The sequence below is a fragment of the Erpetoichthys calabaricus genome, chromosome 11 (genome assembly GCF_900747795.2).
Source record: "Erpetoichthys calabaricus chromosome 11, fErpCal1.3, whole genome shotgun sequence".
Lineage (NCBI taxonomy): Eukaryota > Metazoa > Chordata > Cladistia > Polypteriformes > Polypteridae > Erpetoichthys > Erpetoichthys calabaricus.
The window spans coordinates 76344194-76360102 of record NC_041404.2 but is presented as its reverse complement, the minus strand read 5'-3'; the positions used below and the strand labels follow the sequence as shown (position 1 = coordinate 76360102).

General features: G+C 40.3%; 1 protein-coding gene across 1 annotated transcript; it reads right to left on the bottom strand.

Moving 5' to 3' along the window:
- Positions 1 to 6858: 6858 nt before the first annotated feature.
- Positions 6859 to 14284, bottom strand: LOC127529717 (uncharacterized). The gene is made up of 3 exons (XM_051934304.1): positions 14141 to 14284; positions 7227 to 7482; positions 6859 to 7118 (listed from the first exon to the last, which is right to left on the bottom strand). The coding sequence occupies exons 1-3, from the start codon at positions 14282 to 14284 to the stop codon at positions 6859 to 6861; spliced, it is 660 nt and encodes a 219-aa protein (XP_051790264.1).
- Positions 14285 to 15909: the final 1625 nt, after the last annotated feature.

The window sequence follows — 15909 nt, the reverse complement described above, 5'->3', positions numbered from 1 at the left end:
TGTAGCTGGGAGGTTAAATTTTGAACGTAATTGTTCAAAAGATGTAAATATGTTGTCTATATAAAGATCTCTGAGCATTTTAATCCCAAAACTTTTCCAGGTATTAAAAACTGGATATACTTGCGAAGGTTGAAAGAGGTGGTTCCCTTGCAGAGGTGCCACTGATAAAAGATTTTCCATCTTAAAATGCTTCCTAATTTGGTTCAACAGCAGCAATTCTATACAGCATCTGTTTATCTGTGCCTAGATAATTTAGAACTCTAAAGAGCCTGTAAACAGCTAACCTCTTCTGTGTTACATGTTTGTCTGTCTTGTCTTGTTGCGCCCTGTCTTATATGTCAGTACATACAAGCAGTTATCATCTTTATATATAATACGTTACCGTGGCTGTTCGTTTGCCTGTCCAGGATTTTAAATCACTGTTTGACCTATTGACCTGAAATTTGGTACACATATACTACATGACGGGTGATGATTGACCTCCAAGGTTATTCCTCTTTTTATTTTTATTTTATTTTATTGTAGAATCAACTCTCAGCATCGGCCAGCAGGGCTGCCGGTTGGCGAATGCATACGGGCACCGTTCTCATCCCTACCACCATCACTGTCACTTCCCCTACCTCTTCATATCTTAAACCATTCTTGAGGCAGATTGAAGACTTACGTGCCAGCTTCAGTGAAAAATGAAAGAAAACTTACTAAGTAATTGCAACACTAACACTGACTTAATCAAGTTAATGCAAAAAGATGCAGATGAAAGAAGAGAAGAAGTGGATCGCTAGGGTGGAGAAAAGAGGAGCTGCTCAGGAAACAGCAAGCGCATCAACTTCTGAGCAAATGAATGCTAAATGTACAGAGAAAGAAAGAGGATGAAAATTATGAATGCACAAGCCAAGTGTATTCACTGCACGTTATCATGCAGTGTGCCGTTACTGGTATTTCTATAATCCATGTGTTTATCAATAAATTGTATTATTCTGTTTCTTAAAACAAGCATGCTCCAGGTACCTTGATATACTGTACATCTAACGGCAGGAGACCACCTCCTACGGAGAAAGGTAAGGAAAATAAGGAATGAGCATTAGGGAATTATATAATTAACTAGTCATTAAGCCCGTTATGATAACGGGCGCTAGAACAGTAGTGCATAAACATTAGTAGGAACAGTCTATATTAAATGGCAAGGGACCTTGACCTCATTCTGTTTGTTGGTCATATTTTTCTTTGTCTTTCAGCCTTTCTTTTGTTGATGTTTACTTGCTGAGCTGACCGTTCTTTGTGGGCTGCCGCCATGTATTGTGTGTCTTTACTTTTCTGTGACAGTAATACTGTCTTGTACGTCCGCTGGCTTGTACGTCCGTAATATACCTTTAATTTTCTCAGGCGGTAATACAGGCATGCGCGTCGGTAATATGCCTTTAATTTTTTCTGACAGTAATACTGGCTTGTATGTGGCTGTAATATGCGTCACTGTATTGTGTACCTTAAATTTCCTCTCGCAGTAATACTGGTTTGTATTTCCGTAAAACGCCTGTAACTTTCTCTGACAGTAATATCGCGCATCGCACCGTGCCCCGCGCATGCGCACTTCACCAGAAGACACACACACACCGGCACCTGGACGCACACAGGGATTTTATTAAAGAGGATTACTGTATTGCCTAAAGCAGAACTGATAATTAATTAAGCAAGTTAAATTCTCACTTTTCATACAACACATTTGGCAAAAATTAAAGTATGGAAGTAGATATACAGGAAAGTCCTAAGAAGTGGATGTACACATTGGAACACAGAGGAGTACAAACAAAGCAATTCACTGCCTCCATAAAAACAGGGCTGCACTGCTTCACACTACAGGATGAAACTGTTTATCCTAAAATCAGAGTGAATCTCAATTACCTCACTAATGTTACAGACATGTACTATAGTCATGCTATTCCATCAACAGTAAGTGATTTAATCAATGATCACCGTCTGCAAAGGTACATCTCTGCTGCTCATAAAATCATTAAGCATCTCAACATGTCTACTTGAAGCAGGATGCTAACCCACCTCTAGTAAAGCATTACAGAGACAAGTGCTGAAATACAGTAGTGCCATTTTGGACATTGCAAATGCCTTAATGGGTGGACAGGCATCTCTACTGGATGAAGAACAATAAGTTACCTGGCCAGGAGGCCATAATGGAAGGAAAGCATGAAGTTACATCCCAGCTGACAGGATGTCTAATTCTAATCCCAGTCAGGGACAAAGAATAATGGATGGACTGGAGGAGTTTGTCTAACAAAGACAATTCATCCCCCAGGAAGATAGGTGGCAGTGCTTCTCTGGTAGCACACCAGCAGGGTTATGTTAGAACTGTAGTTCTGAAAAGCAGCCCTGCTGGTGTCCCTGGGTGCCACCAGAGGGTGCTGTATGCAGAAGAACTCCTTGTTTTGGAGAACTTCCCCATTACCTGTGAGTGCTTCTGCCATTCCATACTATGGCACTGGAAGTACTCCCAGGTTCAACATAAAAGAAGCTGCCTCACCTTGATCAGTAAGTCAGAGACGGGAACCAGCATATAAAGCTCACTTGGAGAAGTGGGAGAGGAGGAACCCAGAACTGTGATGGGCCCGATTGTGTCTGTGGTTTGGGGTTCAGTGGCGTCCCCTACTGGTTACAACATTAAATTTATTTCATCTGTATCTGTACTAATGGAAAAAGAAACATTCCATCTTAATCCAAATCATAGTTGTAATGTCTGTTGTCCATTTTTTATTATGTTTAATAACAGTGTCAGTGTTTCTTTGTTCATTGTCCAAACATACACAATCTATTTCTTGAATCTGTTAGGAAACTAGAGCCTTTCCAGGCAGCATCAGGCCTCATCCTTGGATGGGAGGTCAGTCTATCATAGGTCACACCAATTAAAAAGCTGGTCAATTAAGACTAACACGCCTATCCACACAGAAACAGGAAGAATGTGCAAACTCCACACTAACATGCATTAATCCCAGGTCACCACCATGAATGTCACCCTAATATAGAACAAGCAAAGGCTCTGGTGATAAGGGATTTCATGGCATAATATAATAATCACAGCTACATTTTGGACATTGTCATTTTTAGGTGAATTAGAAGAGTTTTACTTTCCAAAGTAGTTTGTTTTGTTTTTTTTTTCTTTTTTTTCATTTACCATGGATTTAATTTATTCTAAAATTAAACATATTAATATTCCAGGTCTCAAGTAAATTTGTACTTTTAAACCTGATGCTGAGGCACACTTTTGCTGACTTCAATCAGAGCACACATCAGGGGTCTCATCCTCTGTTATTTTGCTGTCTGTTATCTAAAATAAATCCTATGTTATAATAAAATGAAACCTGTATAATAATTGTGGGTTCCAAATCTGTGACTGCCCCCAAGATTTCTCCCCACACAGACTGATCCAGTTAACGTCACAGCTTACAGTGCCAAGCTAAAGCACTCAACAGTCTTGACCAATTCTCTTATTAAATTTCATAGCCTACTCTAATATTTTGCTGTTTGTGGTATTTTTTATTTGCCAACATTGAAACTCAAAATAATTCATTCATTTCTTCATTCATTTTCCACCAGTTTTACTTAAGCTGGGTCGCAAAGGCAAAAATTTTAGCAGTGAGTCTCATATGTTCCTATACTCCAACCACACTTGCCAACTCACACTGTAAGATCCCAAGGTGTTCCCTGGGAGACATAATCTTCCCAGTGAACCCTGGGTTTTCCCGGGGTCTCCACCCAGCTGGCAGTGCCCAAAAAAACCTACACAGAGAGGTGTCCAGGAGGCATTTGTATCAGATGCTTGAATCACCTCAAAATTAGTGATGTGACACAGTCCTCACTCTTTAGTTTTCATTTTCACACATGTCCTTCAGATTTACACCCTGAAAATTGATCCCGCAATTGTTTTCTTTTATCCAGTAAATGTGGCTGTCATTTTAATGATTCATTGATGAATGTTATTTATGAGGCAACTGTGTCATAGTCAGTCTTTCTTTTTAATTTTTTTTTTGATCGGTTGCATGCAGCACCAAATTTCCCAGCAATACCCCCGCCTAGCCTCTAAGTCTCATGATTATTCCTTATCAACCATCCATTCATTTTGCAAAACTGCTTATTCAGAGCAGGGAAGCTGGAGCTTATCCCAGCATGCATCATGCACAAGGCAACAGCAACAACAACATTTATTTATACAGCACATTTTCATATACTGTAAGCAATGTAGCTCAAAGTACTTTACAAGATGACAAAAAGATAGATGAAATGAAAAACAAAAAAGAATAAACAGTAATATTAAAGAATAAGTAATAAAGGAAGAAGGTAAGTTGCGGTGGGTTGGCACCCTGCCCGGGATTGGTTCCTGCCTTGTGCCATGTGTTGGCTGGGATTGGCTCCAGCAGACCCCCGTGACCCTGTGTTTGGATTCAGCGGGTTGGAAAATGGATGGATGGAAGAAGGTAAGGTCAGATGGCTGGGAGGACAGAAAAAAAACAAAAAAACAACTTCCATTAGGCTGGATTATAAAATAAAATCTGTAGGGGTTCCAAGGAAAAAAAACACCCAGCCACCATTGGATATTCTACTTAACATAAATGGTTATATATCAGTACTCTTTATTTTCAGGCTTCACATGAAAGTATTTGATGCTGTTGGTCTTGTGGACAGCTGGGACACCTGCCTTCAATCCATCAACACAGGGTGCTGCATGATGCCTTAATCAGGTGGTGGTCATCACAGAAGAACTAGAAAGACAGAAGAGATTAGTACACATTGCGGGACCTTGAAGAATATAATTCTATGCTCATATAGTGTATCAGGAATTACAACTAAAGTATAGCTATGAAAAAGACAAATTAAAATAATGGATTTTTAAATGACTAGCCTGGTAACTTTCTGTTAAAGTATTTCAGTTTTTCGGTGCATAACAGCAGAAGGCTGCCTTACCACTTCTTTTAAGTTTGGCTCTTGGAATTATAAGCAGATCTCCATTTGAAGATCTAAGGTTATGACTTGGAGTATAGGGGAACAGGCATTCCAAAATATAGGACGGAGAGAGATTATTTAAGGGTTTGTAAACCATTAGTAGTATTTTAAAGACAATTCTGAATGACACAATAACCAATGTAACAACGCTAAAACTGGGGAGATGTGCTCAAATTTTCCATTCCTAATTAAGATTCTGGCTGCTGCATTCTGCACGTAATGCAGCGGATTGATGTCTTTCTTAGGTAGTTAGGAGTGCATTACAGTAATCTAGTCAACTAAAAACAAAACTGTGAACTAATTTTTTGGCTTGCAAATTTATATGAGGTCTAACTTTTGCTGCATTACTTAAGTGAAAAAATGCAGACTTTGGGCCTCATGTACTGTATAAACGGTGCGTACGCACAGAAATGTTGCGTAAGAACATTTCCATGTTCAAATCGCGATGTATAAAACCTATACTTGGCGTAAAGCCACTCACTTTTCCACGGTACCTCATACCCTGTCGTACGCAAGTTCTCCGCACGGTTTTGCAGACTGGCGGCACCCAGCGTCAAAGCAGTGCTATTGTTCCTGTGTGGTTACCCTTTCTTAGATCCACATCCACGACGGCAGCTTAATCGAATACACTGAAATTAACCGCATATCGTTCATAAATTTAAGGCACCTGATTGTAAACAACCTATAACAATATAATGGTGCACAGAATAGCCAAACTATTCCACTGGCATGGCTGCTTTAGCGTTGCTAGAGGACCTCGTAAATGGAAGGATTAGAAGAGAACGCATATTCAGAGATCATACTGATTTCTTGGCACATGATGATGACTGGCTTCTAAGTCGGTTTAGATTTCCAACTGAAACTGGCACCAGCTGTACAAAGGCAGACTTTGAGGAATTGCGCTCTACCTGTTCCTTTGCAAGTTTTGTCCACTCTCGGGTTTTTAGCCACAGGAGCTTTTCAGTGTGAACTGGCTGACCAATCCGGTATTTCTCAGTCATCACTGAGTCGTGCTATGCCAGCTGTATGGGATGGTATTATCCGCTTTTCAAGCAGATATATAAGATTTCCATACACTACGGTTGAACAGGCAAACATCAAAGCGCAATTTGCAGCAATGTCCAGTTTTCCCAATGTAATCGGAGTAGTCGACTGCACACACATTGCTATAAAGGCACCATCACAGAATGAGTTTGTTTATGTGAATAGAAAGCATTTTCACTCTATTAATGTGCAAATCATCAGTGATGCAAAAATGCGCCTCACTAATGTTGTTGCGAAATGGCCTGGCTCAACTCATGATTCATTCATCCTGAGACATAGTAGTGTGGGGAACAAACTTGAAAATGGTGCTGTGCGTGACGGCTGGCTTCTCGGTAAGACAAGACATTTATTACCTTTTTGGTTACAGTTGTACGTTATCTGTACGATGTAACCATATAGCACAATTATTCAGGTGACAGTGCGTACCCGATGAAGACGTGGCTACTCACCCCTCTCGCCAACCCACTGACTGAACAAGAGCAACGTTATACAGACCTCCACTCTCGGGCTCGGGCAGTGGTAGAACGTACTATAGGGCAGCTTAAGGGCCGTTGGCGCTGCCTGGATAAGACTGGTGGAGTGCTGCTCTATAGTCCACAGAAAGTGTGTCGCATTGTGGAAGCATGTAGCATTCTACATAATATGGCACTCATTCGTAGCTTGCCCATACCTGAAGAGATGCGGTATGATGAACCTGACCCTGGACCACCAAATAATCAGCCACACCGGACAGCATTACAATGTCGAATGAATGTAATTAACAGAATGTAAAAACAGGTAAGCAGATGCATCATTTTATTCTTCACTAAATCAGTTAATTTTTTCGCTAATGTCATACAATATGGCCTTGATATTTCTTAGTTCATTGGCCACATCTCTCACCGCATCCACCAATGCATTTTGAGATTCTAGGACAGCATCAGTCAGCACATGGCCAGATGATCGCCCACCAGTTTCCGTGGCAGGGGTGTGTGAGCAGCCAGTGCCCGAAGATGTGGTCGGCACAGAAGCAGCACCATCATCGCCCGGAACCATGTCCTCCTCATTTGGGTCAGCTTTTGTACTATTGTCTAGAAGTAAATAAACAGTAATTAATACCTGATTGTCTGTCTTATTACTCATGCAAATTATTTACACGAGTATGGGTCATGTTAATCAAAAAAGAAATAAAAACTCACTGGCACCTGTGGTGATGTCAGAATCTTCCTCACCCGCAGGTACAATGCCGACAATGAGTGTGTCGCCAATAATTGCTGGAACTGGCTGCTCAAACGGTGTGAGCTCCGGGAGTTCAGTACCTCCTCCAGTGGAGCTAACATGCAGATGATGAGCTGCGACTCTCCTTTTCACGACAACTTTGATGTCTGACCACTTCTTTTTTAATTCGGTCACAGTACGATTTTCTGCTCCAGCACTCTTGACGCGTCCGCCACGCTATGCCACTCCATCAATTTCCTTTTGTTGCTAATGCCACTTCCTAAGTTGCCAAATAAAACATATTCCTGGTCTCTACTTCAGCTAGCAGGACCTCCATCTCACATTCGCTGAAGTGTTTTGTTTTTTTTTTTTGTTTTTTCACGTGCTTTCGTCATTGTCTTGCTGAAGCGCTGAAGGTAAGGGGCTATTTATATTGATTTGCATATTCCAAGAGGCGTAATTCTGGGAGGAGTTGGGGTGGGGCAGTAGGCGCGCGCACGTGCGTTAATTTCAACTCTGAGCGGGATTTATGTAGCGGAAGAACGTGGAAGTTGGCGAACGCACAGATTCCTGCATCTGGATTTTTCTGTGCATAAGCACATTTCGGCTTTTGTGCTTACGTCATGTTATAGTGCGAATTCTACGCACAGTGTTATGCATGAGGCCTCTTGTGATTTGCTTAATACTTGATTTAAATTTCAGGTCAGAGTCAATAATTACCCCTAATTTTTTACCTACATCTTGACGTTTATGCCTAAGAGATCAAGTTTATTTATAATACCCTCGCTATTGTCAATCACCAAGATTTCTGTTTTCTCCTTATTTAGTTTGAGAAAGGTACTACTCATCCTATCAAAAATACAAGTAAGACATTGGATCAGAGAGGCAAAAGTGTCAGGGTCATCAGGCAGGAACAATCTCTGAACAGAACTTTTTAGGATCACCAATCTACCTAAATTGCATGTTTTTGGAACATGGGAGGGAACCAGAGCACCTGGAGGAAAGCCATGTGGACAAAGAGAGAATATGTAGACTCTATGCAGGAAGCACCCAGGACTTGAATAATGGCCTCCTTGTTGTGAGGCAGGAAGCTCCTTCATTACTAACTAAAAATAAAGTACAGTTTGACTGAACTATCTTCTGTGCCTTTCAAGCCTGAAGCCCTTTTCTTCTTATATAATACGCTACCGTGGCTGTCCATTTGTCTGTCCAGGATTTTAAATGACCTGTAGCTCGCAAACCGTTTGACCTATTGACCTGAAATTTGGTACACATATACTATGTGACGTCTACTATCCACTTTTGGAGTGATGATTGCCCTCCAAGGTTATTCCTATTTTTTATATTTTATTGTATTGTAGAATCAAATCTCACCAGCGGCCAGTTTATGGGCGCCGTTCTCATTACCTACCACCTTCGACGTTACTTCCCTTACCTCTTCATACAGTATCTTATATCATTCTTGAGGCAGATTGAAGATTTAAGTGCCAGCTTCAGTGAAAAACTAAGGAAAATGTATCAAGTAATTGCAACACAAACAGTGACTTAATCAGTTTTACCGCAAAAAGATGCAGACGAAAGAAGAGAAGAACCAGACCGCTAGGGTGGAGAAAAGAAGAGCTACTCAGGAAGCAGCAAGTGCATCAACCTCTGAGCAAATGAATGCTAAATGTACAGAGAAAGAGGATGAAAACTATGAATGCTCAAGTCAAGTGTATTCACTGCACGTTAACGTGTAGTGCGCCGTTACGGGTATAAAATAAACACAATTTTTAATAATGGCTAAAAGCAAATCCGAGAGAGTAGAGTGACACTACAGTTTGAGGAAGAACACTTGTCAGATGCCCCAGGAACCTCACCTGATGAGCGCAAGCAGACTTTATGGAAGGACTTTTGTGGTGAGTGTAAGGGATCTCTGGTTTACCTTCCAGCCTGGGAAACCAGAGCTATGAAGGGATCTATACAATTTAAGAATGATGATCATAAATTGGTGAAGGCCCACATTAAATAATGTTCACTTTTGTCTGTTGTGCTCTGGACATGGTGATGGACCAATTTTCAACAAATAACCGAAACATACATGTAGCTGTTGCAATTGACCAAGTACTACAATGTATACATAAGGATAATAGAAGATGGATATATGGGAGAATATACAGAGAAAAGACAAACAAAAATATAATCTGCATTAGCTTAGTTTGATTCTTTTCAGTCCTTTAGAAAAAGACATATAAATTTTGAATTTTGGTCTTTCAATTAGTATGGTCAAGGTGAGTACATTTTTAACATCTGCACATGAAGGTGACATTGATTTGCTCCCCGCTAGTCTACACTGGCTTACCACAGTTGTGCGTATAAGATGCTGCTCTGAACTCTCCTGTGCAGAGAAACTTCTCTGTTACAGTGATACCAATATGATAATACATTAGCTGGCTTTATTATAACTACTAAGTTATAATGAACGGTTCTCGGAATCAAAGTAGATATTTAGTTCTTGTTGACTCTGGGCATTTGCTATGCTTTGTTCCAATACTTTTGGGTCGGCTTTCACACATGGAAGGATGTTCAGCCTGCTTTTTCTTTGTTCAACAGCCCTTTTCCTTCTTTTGGTCACACATTTTGGCTGCCAGCAGTAGTGCATTCTTCTCCAAGGTTTTATATACTTTATGCTAGCATACATTTTATGTCTGCTGGGTAGTCAGTGATCATTCAACACCTGCAAGATGAATGCAAGGCTTTTAGATACAGTCTTTCTCTTGCTTGTGCACCTTGCTTTACTTTAGTGTGTTTTGGACTTAAGGCACTCCTATAGTCCAACATCAGGTTGCCCTTCTGAGTTGTGGCCAAACTCTAGGCATCAGGGGTCCTGTGTGGTAGAAGTCAACATCTTAATTAAAGAAAGAAACATATCCTCTAACATGACAAATCTAATAAAATCTTTTAGTCAGTAATCAGGCAGGAGAAAAGCTTGTCCATTTGCATCATTTATTGCACCGGCAGCATCAAACTGAGGAGCGAGCATCACTCATAGCAGTCTGTTATAGCATGCTGAGAATGGTCCAATATTAAAGGTGTAGTTCTATGTTATAAACAACTGAATTTACATAACAGTGTCAATCAAAGGCACACATTTACTCTGGTTGGTTCATTGGTTTACACCTAAATGATCTATATAATATAAAATAAAATAAAAGCCTATTTTGATACATTCTGGTTCTTCTTATACTCTCTAGGTTGAGCCACTACCCTTGAAATTTATGAATATTGTCACACATGGGCGATTAGGGGGCAGCCAAAAGGACAAATGGAGCGTGAAAACTCACCGGACAGGGATATAAGACGGCGTACTAACGCTTCTCTCCATTTTCCATAAGAAAGACCGAAGAACAGATGAATCCTGATACGTGAAGTCTCCACTAAAAAACGAGCACAAACAAGGAAGACCTTCCACATTCCAGCCGTCCCCACATGACGACTTCAACCTGTTCGCTCTCTGATGACATCATCTCCGTCCCATCCCGTTCACGTCATCTCGCCTCTACACCAACTTCCGGTCCATCTGCCATAAAAACCAGCCGCCTTTCCAGTATGATTGCCGAGTCTATATGCTAATTCTTATACTCTGTACAAGAAGAAGCAAATATTCTGGCTCACCTGCAGTATATGGGGACGGTTCCCCAACCATTAATATGTCTCTTTAGTCTCTTTTTCACAATATATAACAACTATCCAATCTTCTTGAATACAGGTCTCTTAGCCATCCTTCAGAACATTTTGTGTATTATATTTTTGTCTCTGTTGTTCATTTGACCTTCAACTTGGAGTAGACATTTTTCCATTGGTTTCTTCGGTGATATAAGCCCAACCATTTGGTTCACAATTTTTACAACACAGTTTTGTCCATCAAGGTTGCCTATCGTTGAGATATGTCTCATTGTTTAAGTGGTACATCATGGAAACATCCCTGGAAGTCAGCTTGCCTGTGATCTTATCAGATGAGACCCAGAAATTGCATTCCAAAGAGGGGCCCTGTGAGGAAAACTGACACTTGAGCTGAAGTTCACAGGTTCTGGCAGCTGCATCTTAAGGAAAGGTGTTGTTTGACAAAGCAAAGCAAAATGGGTAATGCTACACTTTTACCTGCTGCACCTACAGTACCATATCCTGGATGGGGAGTGAGCCAGAACTGATAATACTGTCCAGGAGAGTGAGAAAAGTTATAGAGACTGTGACAGTTAGACAAACCTACAAGGCTGTCCAGTTACCACTTGTTAAGTCAGTCTTCTTACTAGCCGCAGGTCGCATTTAATTCAGCAGATGTGGGCTCAGAAATCACAGTGTTAATCCTTTCCTTTTCACTCTCTACAGTGCATAGCATCAGGCACTTACATCCCACACTCTAATTTTTACAATACATGTTTTATCCCACTTTATTGTCATACATCATGAATACTGTCAATCAAAATTTATTTATCATCTATGTATTAGAATGTTTCGGCAGTAACTGAATGTTTTAATGTGTATAAGTTATTGAAGTTATTGGAGGATATGTTATTGAAGACAGCAAGGAAAAATTAACATTAAGGAGCCATATCTTTGCTGGTGAGAATGTGACGTTTCAAAATGTAATAATTGTTTGGCTTTATTTTTAATCATGTGTGAAGTAGTTGATTTAATGCTAGTTATTGTTAAGATACTCCATGTCATTTCATTAAGACTTAGGGGAATTAATCATTCCTGTGACAACCAGTAGAGGTAGCAATGTGAAATTGGGAGCACTGTTCAGACTGCTGTGCTCATTTCTCATTCAAATGAGTGTAGCTACACAGAAAAGCTGCACAGTCTCATTGTCTCCTTATTTTCTTTGTTTGCAACTTTAATTTAATTTTACTGCTGACAGTACTGCTGACACTGCCCTGGGCGGTGTAACAAAAGAAAAGTGCAAAGACTGAAGAGCAATGTTACTTTCATCCTTTCATTTTCTAAACAGGCAGATCAGGGAGCAAGTTGAGAGGTAACATTAGGAATGGTCAGCTTATGCCCACAGAGTCAAACTCACGCACTCACAAAGGGGATAATTTAGAGTCCATAGTTAACATAACCTGAATGTCTTTGGGACGAGGAAAGAAGGGTTTATGAAGAAATAAGAATATAGAATCACCACAAAGACAGTGCTCAAACCAGAATTTATAACCAGGACACCACAACTGTGATGCCCTTGAGATATGCCAAGAAAATCCATGTAGACACAAGGAAAAAATGTAAACGCCATAAAGGAAACGAGTGGGCTTGGAATTAAACCCTGGACTCTGAAGCTGTGTGGTAGCAGCACTAACCACTACAACCCTATGTAATCTTGAGTAATATTACATTAAATCATTATTTTATAAATTGCATTTCATACTGCTCACCTTCCTACAGTTCTATAAAAATCCGTCTACTCACTTTTGAACCTTAGTGCGGAAAAAAATAAATACACAATCATTCCTTCTTTATTGAGACTGTAAAAGAAGGTAATGCACAAAGAGATCAAGACGATTATTTTGGATAATGTTTTCATAGCAATCAGTATATAAAAGTAACAATTTAAAGAACTTAATAATAAAAAATTAATCCTTATTTATACAGTGTGATGGGTTGGACAGGTGCCATTTCCAGTGCATGGTGTTCATGCCTTGAGCTTGATTGTGTGTGGATTGCATCTGACCTCCGGCCTACTTTAGTAACATAGGGCAACCAATGGGGTCAGAAGACCCCAGGATCACTCCTTAAACTTCACCAAATGTCAGTAATACCTCAATTTTACATTCACTGAAGTTTCATTTTCTGTGTTGTCCCATGTTTTGATGTCACTCAGGAATATGGCCAAATTTATATGGTGGTTCGGTCATGACTATACAAAAAAGGTATTATTTTAAGCCGTTCATGGTTGCTGGTGAGAGGTGATGGAGAGTATCAAAAAAGTGTGTACATACAGTAGTTGATTTAAGATTTTGGCATGTGACCTGGTGTACATAAGGGTTTATAAATTCAATTTTTTGTGTGCCTACACCGTTTTAGCCTTTCTAGTATAAGCAAAATTTTAGCATGGAATCTAAGCAAGGCTTTATACAGTAAATGAGTCACCTGGTGATCAAAGGCAAATGGCTGCTCACCCCCTTCTGGCCATTCTGCAATATTATATATATAGTACATGCTGGGCAGTCAAATAAGAAGATTATATCCATTCATCCTTGAATTCAAAGGCTCCAAGTAGTTTTGGTGTCTTTTCACATGGGCAGTCATAGAAGATTAGCAGCAGAGTATTGGCACTCAGTAGAATTGAATTAAGCAGGATTGGGAAATGGATGACTGGATGGATTGAGTATTTTGGCCCAAGTAATTGACTTGGCTTTCAAGGGTCAATAACAACCTTGCATGTAAAAAGGAGGCTTAATTAACAGAATGTTAAAATCAAATTTTGAAAAGAAGCAGGAACCAACAGAGTGATGCTAACAACAGGTCTCTACTCCTGGAACAGGTTACCAATGATTTCTGCGCCAGTATGGTTGTGTGTGGGGGCCCAGTGATGGACTGTTCAATCATGTGCCCAGAATTGCTCCCTTCAGCAACCCTAAATTGGATTAGGCAGGTTTTCAAATGTTATGCAGATCTTATTTAGCACCTTTTAGGGATGCCTTCTCCAAAATGTCTAGAAATACAGTATGAAGGATATACTTTGGATGGCACTGCTCATTTAATCTCAAGGTGGTAAAACCTTGTATAAAATTTCAATGTCCACTGATGAAAAATAGCCACTAATGATCATCAATAAATCACATGAATTAAAACATCCATTCTGAGAGAAGAGAAACAATTGCTTGCACCAGGGAGTTTCCAACCTTCTCCTTTTTACTTGCATACTGCTTCTTTGCCGGATAGCAGAATCTTTACTGTCTCCTCTGAATGTATCTAGAACAATGTACTCCTCTGCATTGATGCATAGACGTGAGGGCACTGTAATGTGAGTGCTCAGCAAGAAAAGCAATGTATTTGTCATGCTCATTTAAGAAAGGCTGAAGGATCAATATCTGATGCCAGCATAGCTCCTGGATTCCTCTATTGAAGATGAGAGTGGGGGGGGGGGGATTTTTTCAGTGATGGGAAATGGTTTAAAGGGCACTCTATACCATGTTAGCCTCTAAGCAGAGGGCATTGTGTAGGTGGACTTTACTGGAATTTAATATTCTGACCATGCATTCCTACTGGAGATAAGAGCAGGCAGCACACACCACTTCTGTTGTCCCCCACCCCCCACCTTTCCCTACATTTCCGTGCGCTGCGCTTGTTGAAAAGCATGTGGGTGTTTGCTGGACTGGAGAATAATTTTATTAAGAGTAAACACTTTAAAATAATTCAGAATACAGTGGGAACATTTACCAGGCATGCTGCATGTGAGCTTTCAAACAGGCATTCTCAAGGGGCATCGAAGGGTCCTTTCTCCATAGCAACTGTGTTTAAAGTCGCCTTGTGCCACAAAATTAAAATTTCCAGTTAGTTCTCTTTGTTTGTGGGCTGCACCTTTTTTTTTTTTGCCCGTGAAATGCATTTCTGTCAGTTGCAACTGCTATCAAAGCTCAAGGTCTCCAAATCTGAACAGGTCCCTGTGGTCTCCTCGAACATTGAATTGGTAAAGGCAATTACTCTCCATGATGGCCCTCTAAGGAAGACAGGAATTGACTTGTGCATAAAGTGTTTGTCATAACTGAGGAATAGCTGCCACTGCCCAAATTGGTGGTGTTACATTATTGCTTACTGTGTTGCTCTCACAAATGTACCTGTTACAAGTCCATTTGCAGGCATGACTGACCACTGATTAGGACAGCGAATGAAATGAGAGTGTGCAAGCAATATGACCTGCAGGAGTTAGTTTGCTAATTCTCTGATTTAATTAATTGGGGGATTGGGAATCACCAACATTATGATCCAAAGCACATATGTCTACTCACAAGGTATAAGCCTTGAGGAGAGGACCTTCACTGTCTTGCAGCTTTTCTGTTATTATGGGTTTATGATCAGGCCTGAGTGGGACTGTAAATCTGGATTATAGCTCAGGCAGTTCCCCTTATCCCAGGGGTGAAGTAAAAATAATTGCATAGCTTTATACAGCTCTTTGTGCATTCAGTAACATTTGAAAATGGCCATCCATCCATCATCAGATATGCTTAATCCACATTTAGAGTCCCAAATTCTAGAAACATTAGACACGAGGTGGGAACCAGCCTTTACAGAGCATCATTCATTATGGTTTTCCACTTGGCCAATCAAAATGGAAATACAGGCAAACTGATTAAACTAACATTAATGCTTTTGTGATGTGGGGGGAATACTGGATAACTTGGAGAAAAACCCACCATTCCAAAGTTGCAACAGCTGAAAAACAAGTTAAAAGTGTATGCATATCACAACATGCTGGCACGTGCAAGGGTTGTACAGGCACTGTAGCCCACAATGGAATTGGAGTTTGGTAGGTAGGTGGGAGAACCTTCTCAATCCATATCAGGATTGGCAGGGCCAAATGCTGTCTCACCAGGACTGGGCAAAAATCTGAAAGCAGGCCTGTGGTCAGATTTAAACAACATGCATATACACAAAAAAGGAGGTCTGAAATGTGCATACACAACT

Excerpts from the sequence above, each read along its gene's own strand:
- LOC127529717 (XM_051934304.1), bottom strand. The coding sequence starts at position 14,284 with ATGACAAATACATTGCTTTTCTTGCTGAGCACTCACATTACAGTGCCC. Across the intron at positions 7,483-14,140 it reads GGCAAAGAAGCAGTATGCAA|CGTGGCGGACGCGTCAAGAG; the intron begins GTAAAAAGGAGA and ends GGAGTGGCATAG. Across the intron at positions 7,119-7,226 it reads TGACATCACCACAGGTGCCA|ACAATAGTACAAAAGCTGAC; the intron begins GTGAGTTTTTAT and ends ATTTACTTCTAG.